Below are 20423 nucleotides of genomic sequence, written 5' to 3'. Positions count from 1 at the left end.
CTCCTCATAAAAGACAAAAAGATGGGCATTTATGTTTGTAGAAAGCAAATAAGTAACATGGTAAGCCAGAAAATGCAGACTAATGAAGAGAAAGGGCAAAAAGCAAGAAAATGATAAAGCAGAAATGCTTCAAAACAACTTTAATAAAGACCTGAGAACCTAAAAGTTTTGGTATAATGGGCAATTCTTCCTCACTCTTTGGGAAGTATCTCTTTCAGCTCCCATGCTTAAAAAGCATTGGCTTTTTATCTTCAAACAGCCTACTATCCCTAATACAGGCTAAAAATCAACCAACCCACCATCAACATAAGTGTTGGAAAGGATGTGGAGAAAACAGAACCCTTAAATTTTATTGGTGGAAATATAAAATGCTGCAGCCATTCTTGAAACTAATCTAGTAGTTGCTTAAAAGGTTAAGCACAGAGTTGCTATAGGACCTAGCAATTCCACCGTTAGGTATATACTTAAGAGAAATGAAAACATACATTCAAAACTTGTACATGGATGTTCATAGCAGCATTGTTCATAACAACCAAAAGTAGAAACAACCTAAATGTCTACCAACTGATGAATGGATAAATAAAAAGTGTTCACAAAAAGGAGTGAAGTACTGATACATGCTACAACAGAGATGAACCTTAAAATACATTAAGGAAAGATGGCAGTCACAAAGGACCACATGTTGTATGATTCCAGTTATTTGAAATGTCTAGAATAGGCAAATGCATAAAGAAAGAAAGTAGATTAGTGGTTGTCTAAGACTGGTAGGTTTAGGGAGAGAATGAGGGTGACTGCTTGTTGGTACATGCTTTATTTCAGGGGTAATGAAAATGTTCTAAAATTGATTGTGGTAATGGATGCACAACTCTGAATATACTAAAAAACATTTAAGTGTATACTTTAAATGGGTAAACTGTATGGTATGTGAATTATATCTCAATAAAGCTACATAATAAATTTATATTATATATTACATATGAAGAAAGAAAAAACTATAAGGGAAACAAAAAAATGAGGTTCATTAAGTGCACGTGTACCAAATTTGCACCTTTGAAGGAAAGACCTGCAACACTGTGGTAAATGTCCTGTTAGGCCGTAAAGGTTTCAAGTGCATTGTGAGTCAAGTTAAGAATCAAAAAAGTTCTTGGGATGTTTTAAAACTTGTAACATCTTTTTGTATATTTTCCCCAAATATGTATTTTATTATTAAATTGAAATATTCACTCCATATATTCATTAGGCATATTTTTAATACCTGATAAAGACTGGGCATATTCTGGGCACTGAGCAGGAGAGAAAAAAAGACTTTCCAAGGGCTTAGGATTTAGTCATGAAGCTCAAACATTCCTATGACAGTGAAAAGAAGCTTTATTCTTCATTCACGTAAGCATGTATTCATTCACTTAGGTGGTGAATTACCTAGGGTCTACCACCCACAGGTCCTTGGAATACTTTGTTGAACAGAGTAGACATGGTTCCTGCTCTCAGTAATGACCTTAAGCACTGTGACAAAGTGGGGTAATAAAATTAACTCTATAATTTGACCCAATGCAACTCTCAAGCCTTTGCACATCTTAGCACCTCCAAACCAATTTTAAATATTCCCACGTGCCACTTCTGTTGTCCCCTCTATTACAAAATGACAATGTCCACTCCACAGCCTGGCCACCTGTCAAGCCCAAGGTCCCAGGCCCATTTTCTCCACAGAGCTATCTCAGAAGTGGATTGTCCATTTATAACAATGTCTCCCACAAAATACTTATTTGGCAGTTAACCATATATTATTTCATGCCGTGTCTTTCCTTGTATTAAATTGCTGTTTCTAAGTCTTACTATTAGGTAGCTTTTCATACGTCTTTGTCTAATCAACAGTTTGAATAAACACTAGATTCCTTGGGAATATAAAACAGAAATACCTTGTAAAACAGAATACTTTGTATGCACTATAAACACCACCAGAATCCTGGTACCAGGTTCAGGTAAACTCAGATACTGGTCATTTTGTAATCTAAGTCTTCCTCAATTCGAGCTTTGTTTAAAAAGTGCCAAAGTATTTAGATATCAAGTCCTATTGTAGCATTTATAACATTGGTGGCATTGTCCTTTACATTGGAAGCTCGATAGGGGGTGGGGGAGAGAGAGGGACAGGGACATATGTGTGTTGTGTCCATCACTGTCTGCCTAGCAGTGGGCACAGTACCCGGCACATGATGCTGGTGCTCAATAAACATTTACTGAATGAAGACTGAATATGAATACATCAAATATTTGTGAAAGTGGCAGACACTATCAGTGTAATTCATCTTTCCTATGCGGTAAACATTAGGGTAAAAAGAACAGATAGAATACACTAAAAGCTACCGGACTCTATTAGACTATATTAGAAGCTACCAGATATTCTACATGTGGCTACATAAAGAAAATGAACATTGCAGGCAACTCTTCTCGGAGTATGAGAAACATTCTGAAAAGAAAGACCTAATTAGCCTGCTTTCCCAGATTATACAATAACCTTTTTTGAAACCTCTGTTTCCTTACGATGGAAAAGAAAATTTTCAGATATAGGTTGATATTAAAAATGTTGCTGTCCAGAGCTTTAACTTTCTTTACAGACATATACATATCTACTCAATAATGTTTAAGAAAATTAGGCAAATTAAGAACCAATGCTTCAAAGCAAAGTAGCTCAATACTGTCACTACTAAAGGCTCTGCTTGGCTTATTTCACCAAGAGATAGTAAATTAAGGGAGTAGGCTATGTAATTGCTTTTGTGTGTGTATGTAAAACATAGCTTTTTTTTTTTTTTTTGTCTTTTTTGTGACCGGCACTCAGCCAGTGAGTGCACCGGCCATTCCTATATAGGATCCGAACCCGCGGCGGGAGTGTCGCCGCGCTCCCAGCGCCACACTCTCCCGAGTGCGCCACGGGCTCGGCCCAAAACATAGCTTTTTTAATGTAGTAGAAAATCATACCTGTTGATCTCCAAGGAAAGGACTTCTCAGTTGAGCTAGAGAAAAAGAAAGAAAGAATGGAGCATTTATTTCCTTTGTTATAAAATTTAACTATGGACCTGTTTTGCATATACACATTTAATTTCCACATTAATTTATATAAAAACATAAAAATCTAAAACAAAATTTTAAGTTCCCTTGTTAACCAAGTTAATTTTTAGACAATATTTAACTTTCTATATCAATTTGGGACAAAACTGTATTTCTACTTGGAAATTAAGGCAAACTATAAAGTGATATTTAATTCTCCCTGAATAAGACAAATAAAATAGCACAACTAAGTATGATATTCACAGTACTATATGATGCATTATACTGTTTTTCTGTGATAATATGAAAACTACATATACAACATATATATTCAAAAACCAAAAAGATTGTTAAAAAGTTCATTTATTTTACTTATTTTCAAAAGAAGCCATTAGATACTACATAGACACAAAAGTTAATGAGGACAGTTTTGAATTGAATGCTGCCTTATAAAATTTAAATGATATCATAGAACTTTATATTGGAAATATAGGGTCTTATAAGCCAGTACAGAATTTTAGCTATATATTTTCCTTGGTTTATAGAGTACCTATTTTAAAAATTTGTGCATAAAAACATATCTTGCTTCCCTCTCTTCTCCTACCCCTCTTGGTGTTAAGGGGACAGTGTGGTAAAATACAACAGACTAGATTATTAAGCGTTTATTAAATGCTAGATTAAGTACTTCACATATTATGTCCTTTATATTATTCACAACAACCTTATGAATAGGCACATTATTATCTTTATTTTACAGATAGAGAAACATATGCTGATAGCTAAAAGAGCTGGGATCAAACCCAGGATGGTATGATTCCAAAGTCAGTGCTCCTAAGCACTGTGCTGTATGGCAGAACAGCTTGTGATCCCATTTTTGCATTAAACACACACAACAATATGCCTAGAAAGAAGTCTAGAAAAATAAAAACCAAAGTGCTAGCAGTTATTTCTGTGAGTATGACCACGAAAATTTTTTCTTTTTAAACATTTGTACATTTTTTTAAATAAGAAAAAACACATATTCAAGCATTTTTGGAGTGCTTATTGAATTTACAGAATAGGTGTGTGACTCTGGGCTTAAGGAATCACTCTAAAGGACTTGGAACAGATGAAAGGAACAATTCCTGTTAGTGCTGTAGTTCTAAGAATTTTAAGTTCTTGTTAACCCCTCGATATTTTTCCCAAGTCACAGAGAGTGGTAAATGAAACTCTAGCTGGATGAAAACCCTAGATTCAGCACAAACTCCCTGAACTTCAATTTTGTGTGCGATCTGCCTTTTCTTCATCCCAGGCACAGCAGCTCAATTCCAGGACCTTGAACTTGCTGCAAGCAGAGGGGCATGCTCCCAATGAATGGAGTCAATCAGTTAATGCTAATTGTCTCCAGAGCACAGGTGATGATCCTTTATCTGATGCACTCCACTGATTTCAAAAGGGACTAATGGGAAAACAGCAAAAATTTGGGTCAAATATCAGTAACGGGACATTTATCTTGCTCCTGAGTGTGGCTTATCACTATCTCATGGCTCCAAAGGTGCTTCCTTATACTGAATTTCAATTTCTCTTCAATCTGTTTTTGTGGTCCTATCAAAATGAAATTTTATGTAAAAATTAAAATACTTGGTAAATCAAACTGCCATCTGTAAATGTTTGATATATCTCAAGTTTCCGGGGAATATCATGAAAGTTTATTATCTTCTGAGTTTGAAACTTACACAAACATTAATAAAATACCTTTTCAAGATTTTTAATCCTCAAAATTATAAATCAGAGAATTTAATTCTGGCTAACTGCTCAAATTTGGCAAAGGCTGTGGCTGTTCTGCTCAACTCTTTATGTCGAGTGCTTAGCATGTTGCCCAGCATGCAGATGCTCACTATATATTGTTGTTGCAACACAAACTAAAAAATACTGAGTTATTCATTTTTCTAAAAGATCAGATATATATAAATGATTGGTTATTACTGATCAGATCAACTTATTCTCCCCCAGTCTAGTTAGGAAGTTCCTGTGGCCTCTTGGTGTAACAATCAGGCAACCAGCATTTCTGTTTCTTTTTTTTTTTTCTTTTTCTTTTTTTTTTTTTAAAGATGACCGGTAAGGGGATCTTAACCCTTGACTTGGTGTTGTGAGCACCACGCTCAGCCAGTGAGCGAACCGGCCATCCATATATGGGATCCGAACCCGGGGCCTTGGTGTTATCAGCACCGCACTCTCCCGAGTGAGCCACAGGCCGGCCCCAGCATTTCTGTTTCTGAAAAGGCCTTTGGTCACCAAAATATAATAAGGCATTCCTAGGTGAAGGCAATGGGAAGTCTCAGTTAAAAGCAATTTTCCCAGTTAGCCCACATGGTTAGAGCGTGGTGCAGATAACAGCAAGGTTCACGGTTCAGAGCCCCATCCTGGCCAACCACCCAACAAAAAAGTAAGTAAATTTGTCTAAGAACGGATAATTTGAGGTCACTTTCAGTTCTCTGTCATGAATGAAAAAACAGAGAATTCACACTTATTCTAAATAGTTATTATCATACAATTTAATAGGCTTTAAGCTGGCTGGTTAGCTTAGTTGGTTACAGCATGGTGTAGATAACACCAAGGTCAAGGGTTTGTGTCCCATAATGGCCAAACGCCAAGAAAAAAAAATTTTTTTTCCCTTACCCTATTTAAGGTAAAAAGATATAAATCATTAGGAAAACAAGCTAATAATGAGGATTAAAATAAGTAAAAAAGTTCCATGGTTTATTCTGAAGACCATATATTCAGCCCAAATACCTTCACATGAAATTCTACAATTACATGTAATAACTGGTCATTATATGTTATTCAGAACAGTCTATTTCCCTTTTGAACTACTCACTTTAAATGACTCTCAAATTGTTCACTACTCAGATTGAGAGACTGGACAATAAATACATGGAATATTGAAATGCTGTTTTAAGTCACTGAATGCAACCCACTTTTATTATAACAATGAGTCAGCTTCATGTTAGACACATAGGATTATTTCCCTCATTCTTTCTTCTCTCCCTCCAACCATCTATTCCTAGAAAGGCTTCCCCAAGTCTTACTTAGTATCATGTGTCTACAGGTGTACTGTGCCCACAGATGACTCCATCCCACTTCCCTTCTCTTCTGAAGATGCCAAGCAGCTTGTATTCTAGGAGCTTCTACTGGAATATGAAATGCACTTTAAAATATAAAAACGGAATCATCCAAAACTTATTTCAATGAGAAGATACATTCATAATTTCTAATAACTTAATGATCAATGACCTTTTAGAATGAAATCCATTTTAATGTGAAAAATACTAGTTTGAACAAAGACACTATGCCTTTACCATATTACATAAAAATATGTAGTAAATTACTGTAAAATTCTACAGACTTGTGAAATTAAATTTTTTTTCATTCACAGATACAAATGGAGGCAAAATTATCTCTACTGGACACTTACTGCTGCTATGCAATGTCTTTGAAAACTTTCCTTATTTTCCCATATTATGAGTCACAAAAGTTGTCTGCTCTTACTCCTCTGCAGCCAGAGGGTAGGCCAGTGAGTGACGGTTGATCCACAGGACTTGGGAGGGGAGGACAGTAGTATCCTGAGCATTTGCAGTGGACACAATGGTGGCAGTGGGAACTGTTCCTGGACACCCAGATTCAGAAACTGGCTCTCTGGTCTTCCTAGAGATTGTTTGACTTGACACCCAAACGCTTTTAGTAAGTTACTTTTTTGTTGTTCACACAATCCAGAGAGCAGTCTTTTGTTTGCAACTAAAAATCCTTATTGTAATTACCACAAAACTAACAAATACAAACAGGTCCCCTGAAAAGAGCACAACCCTCACTCCAGAACTGTGGACTTTATTTCCAACTGCATACCAGATATTTAACACACTTCCTATTCAAGATGTTGACATGGATGACTCACGTATGTATGACTCGTTTAGTTATTACCACCCAGTCACTCAAACTGAAGAGCAGGGAGTCAATTTATTGTTTGTTCTCCCCACTAGTGTGTAAGCCCCAAGAGGGCACTGAAGTCTGCCTTGTTCAAAGAAGTGTCAACAGAACCTAAGGCAGCATCTGGCATGTGGCTATTGCTCAAAACACACACAATTTCAATTCATCCCCACTATCACTGATACAGTTTGGGCCTTCATCCTCTCATCTTCTTTTAGCTAGATCATTCTTTCAGTCTCTCTCCTTACTGGTCTTCCTGGCTTTGATTCTGCATCCTTTCAGGCTTGCTTCCATGCTGCTACTACAGTGATTTTTCAAACACTCAAATCTGATGTGATTCTCCTGCTGCTAATGCATAACAGATCCCCAAGGGAGAATATGCAAACATCTTCGTGTGGCACAGAAGGCCTTCCACCACCTGGCTCCAGCTCCTCTGCCCTTTCCCACACAAACCCACATTCTAGGCACTTCTAATTACTTGCAGTCGCCTCGCACAACATGCCGCTTCACACTTCCAATGCTATTTTTGGGGTAGAATGTGCAGGAACACAGTCTGGAAATTCCTTCAGAATTACTCAAATTCCAGAATGGTATATGCTGGTACCACGTAACAATGTATGTATCATATACCCACGAAACTGAACGCTCTAATAAAGTTTACCTTCACTTTGTATCAGTTCCTATAAAACAGGAATATTTTTGGAAAATGTTCTACTTAAATCAGTACCTAATTTTCTCGATTCTTCTGTCTGGTGTGAGCCAGCCTGCTTCAGTGGACACCAATGGGTAAACCTCCCTCACCTTCTCTCAGGCCTAGATGGAGCTCGTTCTATCATTAGTACATGCAGGCTGCTGTTTCCAGTCTCCTACAAGACATACTGAATTGGGACAGGATCCAAGAGTTACTCCTCTGTTGAAAAGAGAACCAAGTCTCAGCCAGTGATTAGAATATGGTCAAGCTGTAAAATTTACTGCCTTATTTTTTAAAAAAAATTTATTGCATTAAGAAATTTTATACACACACACAACTCCCATTAATAGCTCAAAAAATTAACCACAGGCCCCCCCCCCAAAAAAAATTTAATTTCACTTAGTATTAACTGGCAGGGATTACTTGGATGAATTGTTCTAGAAATTGTTTTATGAGTAGAGCATGGATGTGTCTCACCGTTTGGATGACCTACCATCTACAGTCTTCTCCCTGGTGACTGTCAATCATCCTTCAATAATAAGCTTGATGAGAGTTGGTCACTTCCTCCTTTATGTCAAGAATGTGCCCAACAAATCATCTCTGTTTCTGTACTTTTTGTACGATTATAATTGCAGTACCTATCTGTTTCCATAACCAGACTATGGCCTTCTTGAGGGTAGAGACTATATGTTAACTCTACCTGCATCTAACCAGGTACTGGCATTAAGGAGGATGCTTAAATAAATGACAACTAATCTTAACTGCTTAGGTTATTCTGTTTTAAAGATTAATCCCATGTAATTTTGGAAATTGTTTCAATCATTCTACACAGGAATCAGATTCCTCCCTTGCTTTTGGCTCCTTCTGCATTTTATAGAAAAGATATTTATTGTTTATAAAACACATATCCATTCAAAAAATACTTGTTGATCACCTACTGAGTGGAAGACATTGCTAGATGCTCAGATACAATGGTGAGAAAAGAAACCTACAAGAAAGGACGACGAGGATGACTTTGATGTCAATGTCACAGGGTCCCTCAGTGTGCTGAATAAAGAAGCATTCATGTATTTATTAACAACCAAATGGATAAAACAATTCATTATTGCCTTTATTTTCAATTTGTGATTTGCTCATTCTAAAATTACCTTTCAATTTTTCTTGTGCCATTGGTGGGATTTATTATTCTACTAATTAATGTTATTCCACTAGCAAAACTGGTGGTTTTCTGGATTCTAAGCCCATTGTGAAAAGTTCTGGCAACTCTCTATTGGTTCTTTACAATTTCCTTTGTAATAAATTACCCTATTTTTTTTTTTAAATTTTATTTTGTCAATATAAAATGTGGTTGATTATTATGGCCCATTACCGAAACCTCCCTCCCTCCTCCCTCTCCTCCCTCCCACCAAACAATGTCCTTTCTGTTTGCTTTTTGTATCAACTTCAAGGAATTGTAGTTGTTATGTCTTCTTCCCCCCCCGTTTTTGTGTGTGTGTGTGTGTGTGTGTGTGTGTGTGTGTGTATTTGTTTATTTTTAGCTCCTACCAATAAGTGAGAACATGTGGTATTTCTCTTTCTGTGCCTGACTTGTTTCACTTAATATAATTCTCTCAAGGTCCATCCATGTTGTTGCAAATGGCAGTATTTCATTCTTTTTTATAGCTGAGTAGTATTCCATTGTGTAGATATACCACATTTTCCGTATCCACTCATCCGATGATGGACATTTGGGCTGGTTCCAACTCTTGGCTATTGTAAATAGGGCTGCGATAAACATTGGGCAATAGGTATACCTTCGACTTGATGATTTCCATTCCTCTGGGAATATTCCCAGCAGTGGGATAGCTGGGTCATAAGGCAGATCTATCTGCAATTGTTTGAGGAACCTCCTTACCATTTTCCATAGAGGCTGCACCATTTTGCAGTCCCACCAACAATGTATGAGAGTTCCTTTTTCTCCGCAACCTCGCCAGCATTTATCGTTCAGAGTCTTTTGGACATTAGCCATCCTAACTGGGGTGAGATGGTAACTCAGTGTAGTTTTGATTTGCATTTCCCAGATGCTGCGTGATGTTGAGCATTTTTTCATATGTCTGTTGGCCATTTGTATATCTTCCTTAGAGAAATGCCTACTTAGCTCTTATGCCCATTTTTTAATTGGGTTACTTGTTTTTTTCTTGTAAAGTTGTTTGAGTTCCTTATATATTCTGGATATTAATTCTTTGTCAGATGTATATTTTGCAAATATTTTCTCCCACTCTGTTTGTTGTCTTTTAACTCTGTTAATTGTTTCTTTTGCTGTGAGAAGCTTTTTAGTTTGATATAATCCCATTTGTTTATTTTTCCTTTGGTTGCCCGTGCTTTTGGGGTCGTATTCATGAAGTCTGTATCCAGTCCTATTTCCTGAAGTGTTTTTCCTATGTTTTCTTTAAGAAGTTTTATTGTTTCAGGGTGCATATTTAAATCCTTAATCCATTTTGAGTTGATTTTAGTATATGGTGAGAGGTATGGGTCTAGTTTCATTCTCCTGCATATTGATATCCAGTTATCCCAGCACCATTTGCTGAAGAGGCAGTCTCTTCCCCAGTGTATAGGCTTGGTGCCTTTGTCAAAGATCAGATGGTAGAAAGTGTGTGGGTTGATTTCTGGATTCTCTATTCTATCCCATTGATCAGTGTGTCTGTTTTTATGCCAGTACCATACTGTTTTGGTTAGTATAGCTTTGGAGTATAGTTTAAAGTCAGGTAGTGTTAGGCCTCCAGCTTTATTTTTTTTGCTCAGCATTGCTTTGGCTATGTGTGGTCTTTTATTGTTCCATATAAATGTCTGGATAGTTCTTTCCATTTCTGAGAAAAATGTCTTTGGAATTTTGATGGGAATTGCATTGAATTTGTATATCACTTTGGGTAGTATGGACATTTTCACTATGTTGATTCTTCCAATCCAAGAGCATGGGATATCTTTCCATCTTCTCGTATCCTCTCTAATTTCTCTCAGCAGTGGTTTGTAGTTCTCATTATAGAGATTTTTCACCTCCTTGGTTAACTCAATTCCTAAGTATTTTATTTTTTTGGTGGCTATTGTAAATGGGCAGGCTTTCTTGATTTCTCTTTCTGCATGTTCACTATTGGAGAATAGAAATGCTACTGATTTTTGTGTCTTTATTTTGTATCCTGCCACTGTGCTGAAATCATTTATCACCTCCAAGAGTTTTTTTGTAGAGGCTTTAGGCTGTTTGATATATAGGATCATGTCATCTGCAAACAGGGACAGTTTGACTTCATTTTTTCCAATCTGGATGCCCTTTATTTCCTTCTCTTCTCTGATTGCTCTGGCTAGTATTTCCGACACTATGTTGAATAGGAGTGGTGAGAGTGGGCATCCTTGTCTAGTTCCTGCTCTTAAAGGAAAAGCTTTCAGCTTTTCTCCATTCAGGATGATATTGGCAGTGGGTTTATCATATATGGCTTTAATTATGTTTCCATCTATAGCTAACTTATAGAGGGTCTTTGTCATGAATGAGTGTTGAATTTTATCAAATGCTTTTTCAGCATCTATAGAGATGACCATATGGTCCTTGTGTTTGATTTTATTAATATGGTATATCACATTTATTGATTTGCATATGTTGAACCAACGTTGCATCCCTGGGATGAATCCCACTTGATCGTGGTGAATAATTTTACGTATGTGTTGCTGTATTCTGTTTGCTAGTATTTTATTGAGGATTTTTGCATCTATATTCATCAAGGATATCGGCCTGTAGTTTTCTTTTTTGGTTATATCTTTACCAGGTTTTGGTATCAGTACGATGTTTGCTTCATAGAATGAGTTTGGGAGTAATGCCTGTTTCAATCTTTTGGAATAGTTTGTAAAGAATCGGTGTCAATTCCTCTTTGAATGTTTGGTAAAATTCTGCTGTGAATCCATCTGGTCCTGGGCTTTTCTTTGTTGGGAGGGAGCCTTCTGATAACAGCTTCAATCTCCTTTATTGTTATTGGTCTCTTCAGATTTTCTACATCTTCATGGCTCAGTTTTGGGAACTTGTGTGTCCAGAAATTTATCCATTTCCTCCAGATTTTCAAACTTGTTGGCGTATAGTTGTTTATAGTAGTCTCGAATGATTCCTTGTATTTCAGATGAATCAGTTGTATTATCACCTTTTTCATTTCTAATTTTTGTTATTTGAATCTTTTCTCTTCTTTCTTTTGTTAGCCATGCTAATGGTTGGTCAATTTTATTTATCTTTTCAAAAAACCAGCTTTTTTTTCCATTGATCTTTTGTATTGTTTTTTGGGTTTCAATTTCATTAAGTTCTGCTCTGATCTTAATGATTTCTTTCTATCTGCTAACTTTAGGTTTGGACTGTTCTTGTTTTTCTAATCTTTAAGGTGAAGTGTTAGGTTGTTCACTTGCCATCTTTCCATTCTTCTCAGGTGAGCATTTAATGCAATAAATTTCCCCCTTAATACTGCTTTTGCAGTATCCCACAAGTTTTGGCATGATGTATCATTATTTTCATTAGTTTCAATAAATTTTTTGATTTCCTGCTTGATTTCTCCTTGGACCCATATGTCACTAAGTAGAATGCTGTTTAATTTCCATGCGTTTGTATAGTTTCCAGAATTTCATTGGTTATTGATTTCTAGTTTTAATCTATTATGGTCTGAGAAAATACATGGGATAATTCTAATATTTTAGAATTTGTTGAGACTTGATTTGTGACCTAATATGTGATCTATCCTGGAGAATGATCCATGTGCTGATGAGAATAATGAATATTCTGAGGTTGTTGGGTGGAATGTTCTGTAGATATCTGCCATGTCCAATTGGTCTAGAGTATTGTTTAGATCTTGTGTTTCTCTGCTGATTCTTTGCCTAGATGGTCTGTCTAATATTGACAGTGGGGTGTTCAGGTCCCCTGCTATTATGGTATTAGTGTCTATTTCCTTCTTTAGGTCTAATAGAGTTTGTTTTATAAATCTGGCTGCTCCAACATTGGGTGCATACATATTTATGATTGTTATGTCTTCTTGATGGATCAGTCCTTTTATCATTATGTAGTGTCCCTTGTTGTCTCTTTTTATGGTTCTTAGTTTAAAGTCTAGTTTGTCAGATATAAGAATAGCTATTCCAGCTCGTTTTTCTTTTCTGTTTGCATGGTAAATCTTTTTCCATCCTTTCACTCTTAGTCTATGTGAATCTTTATGGGTGAGCTGGGTCTCTTGTAGGCAGCATATAGTTTGGTCCTCCTTTTTAATCCAGTCAGCCAGTCTGTGTCTTTTGATTGGGGAATTTAAGCCTTTTACATTAAGAGTTGTTATTGAAAAGTGTTGATTTATTCCTAGCATTTTCTTGGTTGTTTGGTTGTCTTAGGTGTCTTTTGTTCCTTGCTTTCTGATTTACTGTTTGGTTTCTGTGTTTATTGGTTCCTTAGGTTGTAGATAGCATTTTTGTTTGTTTGTTTTCTCTTCGTGAATGCCATTTTTATTATACTAGTGAGTTTTTATGGCAGTGGTAGTTATTTCTCAGGAACCAAACCCAGTACTCCCTTGAGGATTTCTTGTAAGGGTGGTCGTGTGGTAGTGAACTCCTGCAGTTTTTGTTTGTCTGAGAAATATACTATTTGCCCTTCATTTCGGAAGGATAGCCTTGCAGGGTAGAGTAATCTTGGCTGGCAATCTTTGTCTTTTAGTATTTTGAATATATCATCCCATTCCTTTCTAGCTTTTAGGGTTTATGATGAAAAGTCTGATGTTAGCCTGATTGGGGCTCCTTTATAGGTAATTTGACGCTTCTCTCTTGCAGCTTTTAAGATTCTCTGTCTTTGAGTTTTGCCAATTTGAGTAAAACATATCTTGGAGAAGACCTTTTTGGGTTGAATACGTTTGGAGATCCTTGAGCTTCCTGGATCTGAAGATCTGTGATTTTTCCTATACCTGGGAAGTTTTCTGCCACTATTTTGTTGAATATGTTTTCAATGCAATCTCCTTTTTCCTCCACTTCTGGAATACCCATGACTCAGATATTTGAGCGCTTAAGGTTGTCTGATATCTCTCTCAGATTTTCTTCAATGCCTTTGATTCTTTTTTCTTTTTTTTTTTCTTGCTTGTGTTATTTCAAACAGCCCATCTTCAACTTCCACAAGCCTGCTGGTTAAACTCTCCATTGTGTTTTTAATTTTGCTGAATAACTTTTTCAGTTCGGCAAGTTCTGCTACATTTTTTTTTCAGGACATTGATTTCCTTGTACATTTCCTCTTTCAGGTCCTGTATACTTTTCCTTTTTTCATCATGACGTCTAGCTGAGTTTTCTTGTATCTCATTCAGTTTCCTTAGAATTATCACTCGAAATTCCTTGTCAGTCATTTCAAGGGCTTTTTGTTCTATAGGATCTAGAGCTTGAGATTTATTAACTTTTGGTGGTGTACTTTCTTGATTTTTTGTATTTCTGGTATCTTTTTTTTTGATGTTTATTCGTATCTTTTTTTTTATGTTTATTCATTGTGACAGGGGGTTTCACAGTCCACAGGTTTGACACTATTGACTAACTAAGATGTTGCTGTGGTTGCCAATTTGGTATGGCTACCTCTGTGACTGCTCAGTTGGCCTCTAGTGCCTTGTGTGTGTGGTTGCCTCAGTTCTTGGGCCTCTCTGGGGAGCCAGCTCTCTGGTCAGCTTGGGGTCTGCTGGGCTGCTGGATCACCGGGCGGTACCACAGGGTGTGTGGTCTCTGCTGAGCTTCCACCTCCTGTGCAGGACTTCTCCCTGTTCCGTGCGCTCTGGCCCGGGCTGCTGGGATGCACCGAGGCACCGCAGAGTGTGTGGTCTCCTCAGAGCTTCCCCTTCCCCTACAGGATGTCTCCCTGCTCTGTGTGCGCTAGGCCAGGCTTGGGATGGAGCCGGGTGGCGGCAGTGAAGCCTACCTGTTGCTGGAACACTCGGCGGCGCCCCCCCCACAGGGTGTGTGGACTCTATGGAGCTTCTATCTCCCTTGCTGGACGTCTCTGTGCTCCGTACACATTGGGCTGGGCTGCTGGATCAAGCGGCAGCAGTGTGGTCCCCATGGAGTTCCCGCCTCCCCTGCCAGACGTCTCCTTTCTCTGAGCGCACTAGGCGGGGCTGGGGATGGAGCCGGGTGCCTGCGGTGAAGCCTACCTGCTGGATCATGCAGTGGCGGCCCCACAGGGTGTGTGGTTTCTGCCGAGTCTCCGCCTCCCTTGCCAGACGTCTCCCCACTCTGTGCGCACTGGGCTGCCATTGCCCTAATATTTATAAGCATATTTTTAACTGATTCCAATGTCTATTTCTCAGTTCAAAAACAAACTTGGTTTGTGTTTTTTATTTTTTTGGTAATGAATTTACATTGCAATTACTTAACACCTTGTTATCTTTTAGGCATTATAAATTGCTTTTTAATGAACTGCTTCAGAATCCTCTTAGATATGGAAACTGAGCTCCATATTTCCCTCTGTCACTCCATATTTCCCATTATGCATCTGGGATCCCTCCCACCACCCTGGAATCTGGCTAAATAAAACTACTAATGATTCTCAAGTTTCAAACTCTACCTGGAGTGTTACAGGATAAATTTAAAACAAACTACCTTAACTGAGTAATACATTCTACTGAACACTTAAATTTCTATATCTTCATTAATTATAATTAAGTTAAATGTTCAATTATAATAAGGAGATATTAAAACATACTTTCTTTTATTTCTATCTAGTATTGCTTTGTCTTTCCTTTTAATTAGAACATTTTAAACTTTGCTCAGTCTCTCTCAATGCATTTGTAAAATATTCCATTAGTTTCATGTGAGTTCTTGACTAGGTAAAGCCCATTTAGGCACTTTAGCTTTCTTAAGTGCTCTTGAATTTATGTTGAAAATGTCACTTTTTGAATATAATGCCTGTAGAAGTCCCAGGTCTTAAAAGTTTTCCGTAGGTGGGCAGGTCAAATTTCTCCTTACCCTGACCCTCCACAAGAATACCCTTGAGTTCGTTTTATACTCATAATTGGTATGGTGAGAAGTGGGGTCTAGAAGACTGAGATGGAACAAAGAGCTCCCTAATGCTGGAAACCACCTTCTGATATTTCAAGAACTTATAACACCTACCAACAGGTAACTGTGAGGTTACAACTAGTTTTATTTTCTTATGTTTTCTTATGTTTGGCAAACAGGAAGCTCATTTCTAGGACATAACTCTTTCACATTAGAGACTTATGCTCTGTCTTACGGTCGGAATAACTAGAACAGCTAGACAAACAATATATCGTGATTATCCTTCCCCAAACAAGTGTGAATAGCTCTTCATCCTTCCACTGGGCAGTCCAGGAAGTCAAAGGCAGGCTATTATGTAAAACAGATAATGAAGGTCAGCTGCTTTGCCTAGCTGAGTAAGAGAGGAGTTGGAAGACAAACATATCTCTATCAATCACATTATTGCCCATAAGGGGCTCTGAGGACCCTAGTTTGAAAAATCATTAGCCTAGGCAGTAAGGATTTCTTAGCAATAATACTCTGAAAGCAATCCTTCTTGGTATTTAACTACATTTTTAGGAAACTCTTACAAATTTATTTAGTGTCCATTCATAATCTCAACAAAAACAATGACAAAAACTCTTCCTTCAAACTCATGATTTTTCACTGACTGAGGCTCTCTTTATCATTCTGTGAGACTCTGGGCAATTCTCCATTGGACTGAGACTCATTTCTTTCTTCCTGAGAAAGGACCACTTATTAATTCTTCCTGGCTTTTCATAGCCATTAGTTCCCTCTCTTCCAAAGGCCTTTCCCAAGATCTCAGCAGCCAGGAAGAGTGAAAATGTGACAATAGGCCCATGGTTGTAGTTTAGTTATTTTTGTGTGTGTTGTGACTTTGCCCCTGAAAATGGTACACACCTATCATTTGAACTAAGCAAGGCATAACAAATCAGACAGGGCAAAGTGTCTCTTCATAATTATTTATGTGATAAGAGGGGATGATGTTGAGGTTACAGAAAAGAAAGAGCACTGGAATTATAAGTGATGTCCTTCATGTACAATACAGCTGCTCCTGACCCCTCAGCAACAGGACGTGAGCCTTGAGTTGCCTTCCAGCAGCAGAGATGGATCTGTGCCGATCCATCTCCACTCCAAGCCCAATCACTGGGGCGATCAACAGAATGAGCAAACAAGATGGCTATTGGAAAGCCTGACACTTCATGGAACATGGGAAAGTCAAAGGTTAGAATCTGACACATATTTCCTTCTCAGTGGCACTTTACCTGAAAACCATGGCCATGCTCTCAGAATGTACTTTTACACTTTTAATCTTTAAAAATCATGAGCAATAGGAACAGCAAAGGATAGTACATAAGTGCAATACTGGTTTCCATCGGCTGCTAGAAAGTTTGAGTAAAATGTGTGGCCGGCCACTGAGGTAAACATTTTTGGTTTCATTCCTGGTCCTGTTTTTTTTTTTTTTTTTTTTTTTTTCTTTTCAAGCAATTGTTTGACATTCCTATAACCTTGCTCTGGATGGAGCAGGGCAAGGCCTCAAACCATTTCAAAGTGTCTGGCAAGCACCGTAGGAATGTGTAGGGTCACTGCAGACCCCAGCACACTGGAGGCTTGTGATCTGGTCCTACTTTTTTTTCTCAATTCTTCATTCCACTTTTCCCTCATGTTATCCTACCATATTTTTGGACCTTATAACAGCTATCCAAAAATGCATTCCAGGAAAAGGTAAGATATAAATAAATAATATTATGACCAGTCTCCTGAAGTGAAAATTACTTATTTGAGGCACAGCAAAAACATTAAAGGATTGGAAAACACAATCTAAGTAATCTTCATGGGGAGTAGAGGTGAACACATTTCAGAAGATGTTAAATAGTCTTTGACAAAAGCATTTTGTGCTACTGCTTTGAATGTATGAATAAAAGATTCAGAAGACCATATGGGAAGGGGAAGATCAGAAAGGATGTAGTACTAGACAAAAATGAGTCAAATAGTTCCGTCTGGTATCCCCATAAATTATACAGGAAGCATGACTTCTGTTTAACCTCATCCCATAACAGGTGTTGCAACTAGTTACAGCAGAAATCAAAATGGAATGGTTTTTTAACACATCAGTTGATGTTTGAAAGAGTGAAAGCAACTGAGATGTAAAAAGAAAGGTGGTAAAAAACAACACCAGAACCAACTGCTAAGTATTATGCCATGGGCTGGGATCCTAGTTCGGCAAAGGGTCGGCCTTGAACTAGATGAGCTGCGGAAATTATTTATGTCCACGGTCAACAAAATGCTACTGTCTCATTTCTATCCTGCCAGAAGCTCCAAAGGAAAAGGAACAGAAAGAGAAAAAAAAAAATTAATTTAAAATAGAAAAAAGAAAGAGCACATACTCTTTTCTTTTAGAAATGCAAAAAACAATCTAAATCTTATAATTTTAAATAAAGCCGGTGCTGGTAAGGAGCAGGAAAAGGGTCCTGTTTTCCTTCCTGCACTACATGAGATTAGAGTATAGCATTAACATGGCACTAAGCTGTAGAGATGTATATTAAGAGACAAACTGGCATCCAAAACCCTAAAATTCATACTTATAGTTTTGTTTATGACACATACGATTTCATTTTGTACACTATTTGAGATTTAAAATGCTTTGAAAAGCCTATGTAAAAATTTACTGAAAAGGAGTTTTAAGATTATCGTAAGCTTAAATTTATTAAACATTTACTCCCCTGATCATTTACCCTACTTAGCTATTCAAAAGGAAATGATTTATTCACATTCAATTCTTTGCTACTCATGTAAAGGCACTACCAAATTTGATGTGTGACTAAAGAATAATATTCACTTTCTGTCCATTGATTATCCAGAGTAACGATTTATTTTTAACTTTTATATACAGTAAACTTTCTTTAATTTCTAGGAAAAACCTTATTTTAATTATGAGTGTAAAAAGAAAAAAAAACAATACATTTTTAAAATTTCTGCTTTGCTTTTTGGAAAAAAAACCCAGTTTCTCATTGTAACAGCATTTCCAGCTCTTGATTCATAGACAAGCACCATAACTAGCTGTTTTAGTGCTAAAGGAGAAATGAATTCACATGTAGGGTAGAGTACTGACGCAGGACCATCAATAACTGTGCTGGAGAAAGGATGGGCTCAGAAGGATACAGTCACTATTTGACCTAGCATACACTATGTTTCTATGTAGTAAAACACCTGGAACCTAGGAAAGTGGTTCTGGAATGCTTTAAATCCCTCCTGAAAACTCTCAGGATCTTTAGTTTGTCCCACATCCCCTTACCCACTCTTGTTTTGTTTTCTTCTCTATTTATCTCCCACACATAAGTGTGCAGAATTTCCAAACTACTGAATAGGGAAATGAAACAGAACAAAAGCCTATTAGAAAGAATGAGAAGGAATGATGATAATGATAACAAAGGATCAGGGTTAAGTCTCTGAAAACAGCATTCCTGACACATAGTGGGCGATCCATAAACACTGTTCTGAGGTGGAACAGTCACCCTCCATGGTAAACAGACAAGGTGAGTGGTTGGTCAGGACTCTTAAATTTCTAGATTTCACGTCCAGCATTCTTCTTTTAAGAAATATGAATTCACAGAGGAACAACAGTTTACAATGTAACAGAGGAGGTGGGTCAGCAGCTTAACCCTTCCTCCCTTTTGCTCCCTTCCCTACTCACTGTCATAACGAGTCAGCATTATTGATGAGAATGGCATTATGGAGTATATGCAGCATATTGTGTAAATTCATAATCTATACAATTTAAAAAACAGAGCCAATAAATGGTCGTATTTAAACTTTTGAAAAGAATATCCACCACTCAGATTTTAAGAAATATAACCAAACTAATTTTACAAAAATGGAACAAATTATAATTATCAAAACATAATTTCAGCCAGAAAACTGACCTGAATCATCTAATATTTTAATCTTTTTGTTATGCATCATTTAAACCATATACAATAAAAAACAGTATAATGAACCCCCTTATGTATTTATTATCAAGCTTCAACAAAAAAGTAAACATGTTGTCAAAATTATTTCATCTGTACCTTCATCCATTATTTTCTCTGCATTGCTGGATTATTTTGAAGCAAACTCAGACTTCTTATCACTTTGGTAATAAACACTTTAGATGTATCTCTAGATATAGATACAGTACTTTAAAAAGAATATAACAAATATTATCACACCAAAAAATTAACAGTAAAATTCTTAGTATCAACAAATATCTAGTCAGTATTCATATTGCCTGTTTCAATTTTTAAAAACAATTGGTTGGTTGGTTTGGATCAGGACCAGAAACAAATTCTGCACATTGCATTTGGTAGCTCTGTCTCTAAAAATCTCTTTTAATGTAGTTTTGCCCACCTCCCCCTTTTTTAACTGTTTGAAATTTTCATTTGCCCTGTAGAACTCCCACCAGCCTGGATCTAATGAATGCATCAACACAGTGTCATTTAACATGTTCCACTGTCTCTTATACTTCCCAGAAACTGGCATTTATATCTAGATGCCTGAGCAATTTTGGGGCAAGAATACATCGTAGGTGCCATTATATATTTCCCTGATGCATCACATCAGGAGCTATAATTTCTGGCTGTCTTCCTTTTTATGATATTAGTATAAGACAGATCAGTGGGTTCAGGTGCAGTCAGCCTGATCCATTCACTGTAAAACTTCCTACCACCTTTTCAGCTGATGATTT

The 20423-nt window shown here is 37.2% G+C and overlaps 1 protein-coding gene and 1 non-coding gene across 2 annotated transcripts in view; both read right to left on the bottom strand.

Annotated features, from left to right (window-relative positions):
* Positions 1 to 20423, bottom strand: part of PKP4 (plakophilin 4) — a 235347-nt gene that overhangs the window by 64227 nt on the left and 150697 nt on the right. Inside the window, exon 4 of the mRNA XM_063087760.1 lies at positions 2974 to 3008. Within this exon, the coding sequence (XP_062943830.1) occupies positions 2974 to 3008 (35 nt within the window). The remainder of the gene's footprint in view (positions 1 to 2973; positions 3009 to 20423) is intronic.
* LOC134365777 (small nucleolar RNA SNORA9) lies at positions 17187 to 17317 on the bottom strand. The gene has a single exon (XR_010022176.1). It is a non-coding gene; the product is annotated as a small nucleolar RNA SNORA9 (small nucleolar RNA).

Source organism: Cynocephalus volans, chromosome 1 (assembly GCF_027409185.1).
Source record: "Cynocephalus volans isolate mCynVol1 chromosome 1, mCynVol1.pri, whole genome shotgun sequence".
Lineage (NCBI taxonomy): Eukaryota > Metazoa > Chordata > Mammalia > Dermoptera > Cynocephalidae > Cynocephalus > Cynocephalus volans.
The sequence above is the reverse complement of the archived record's forward strand: the minus strand, read 5'-3'. Positions and strand labels throughout refer to the sequence as shown.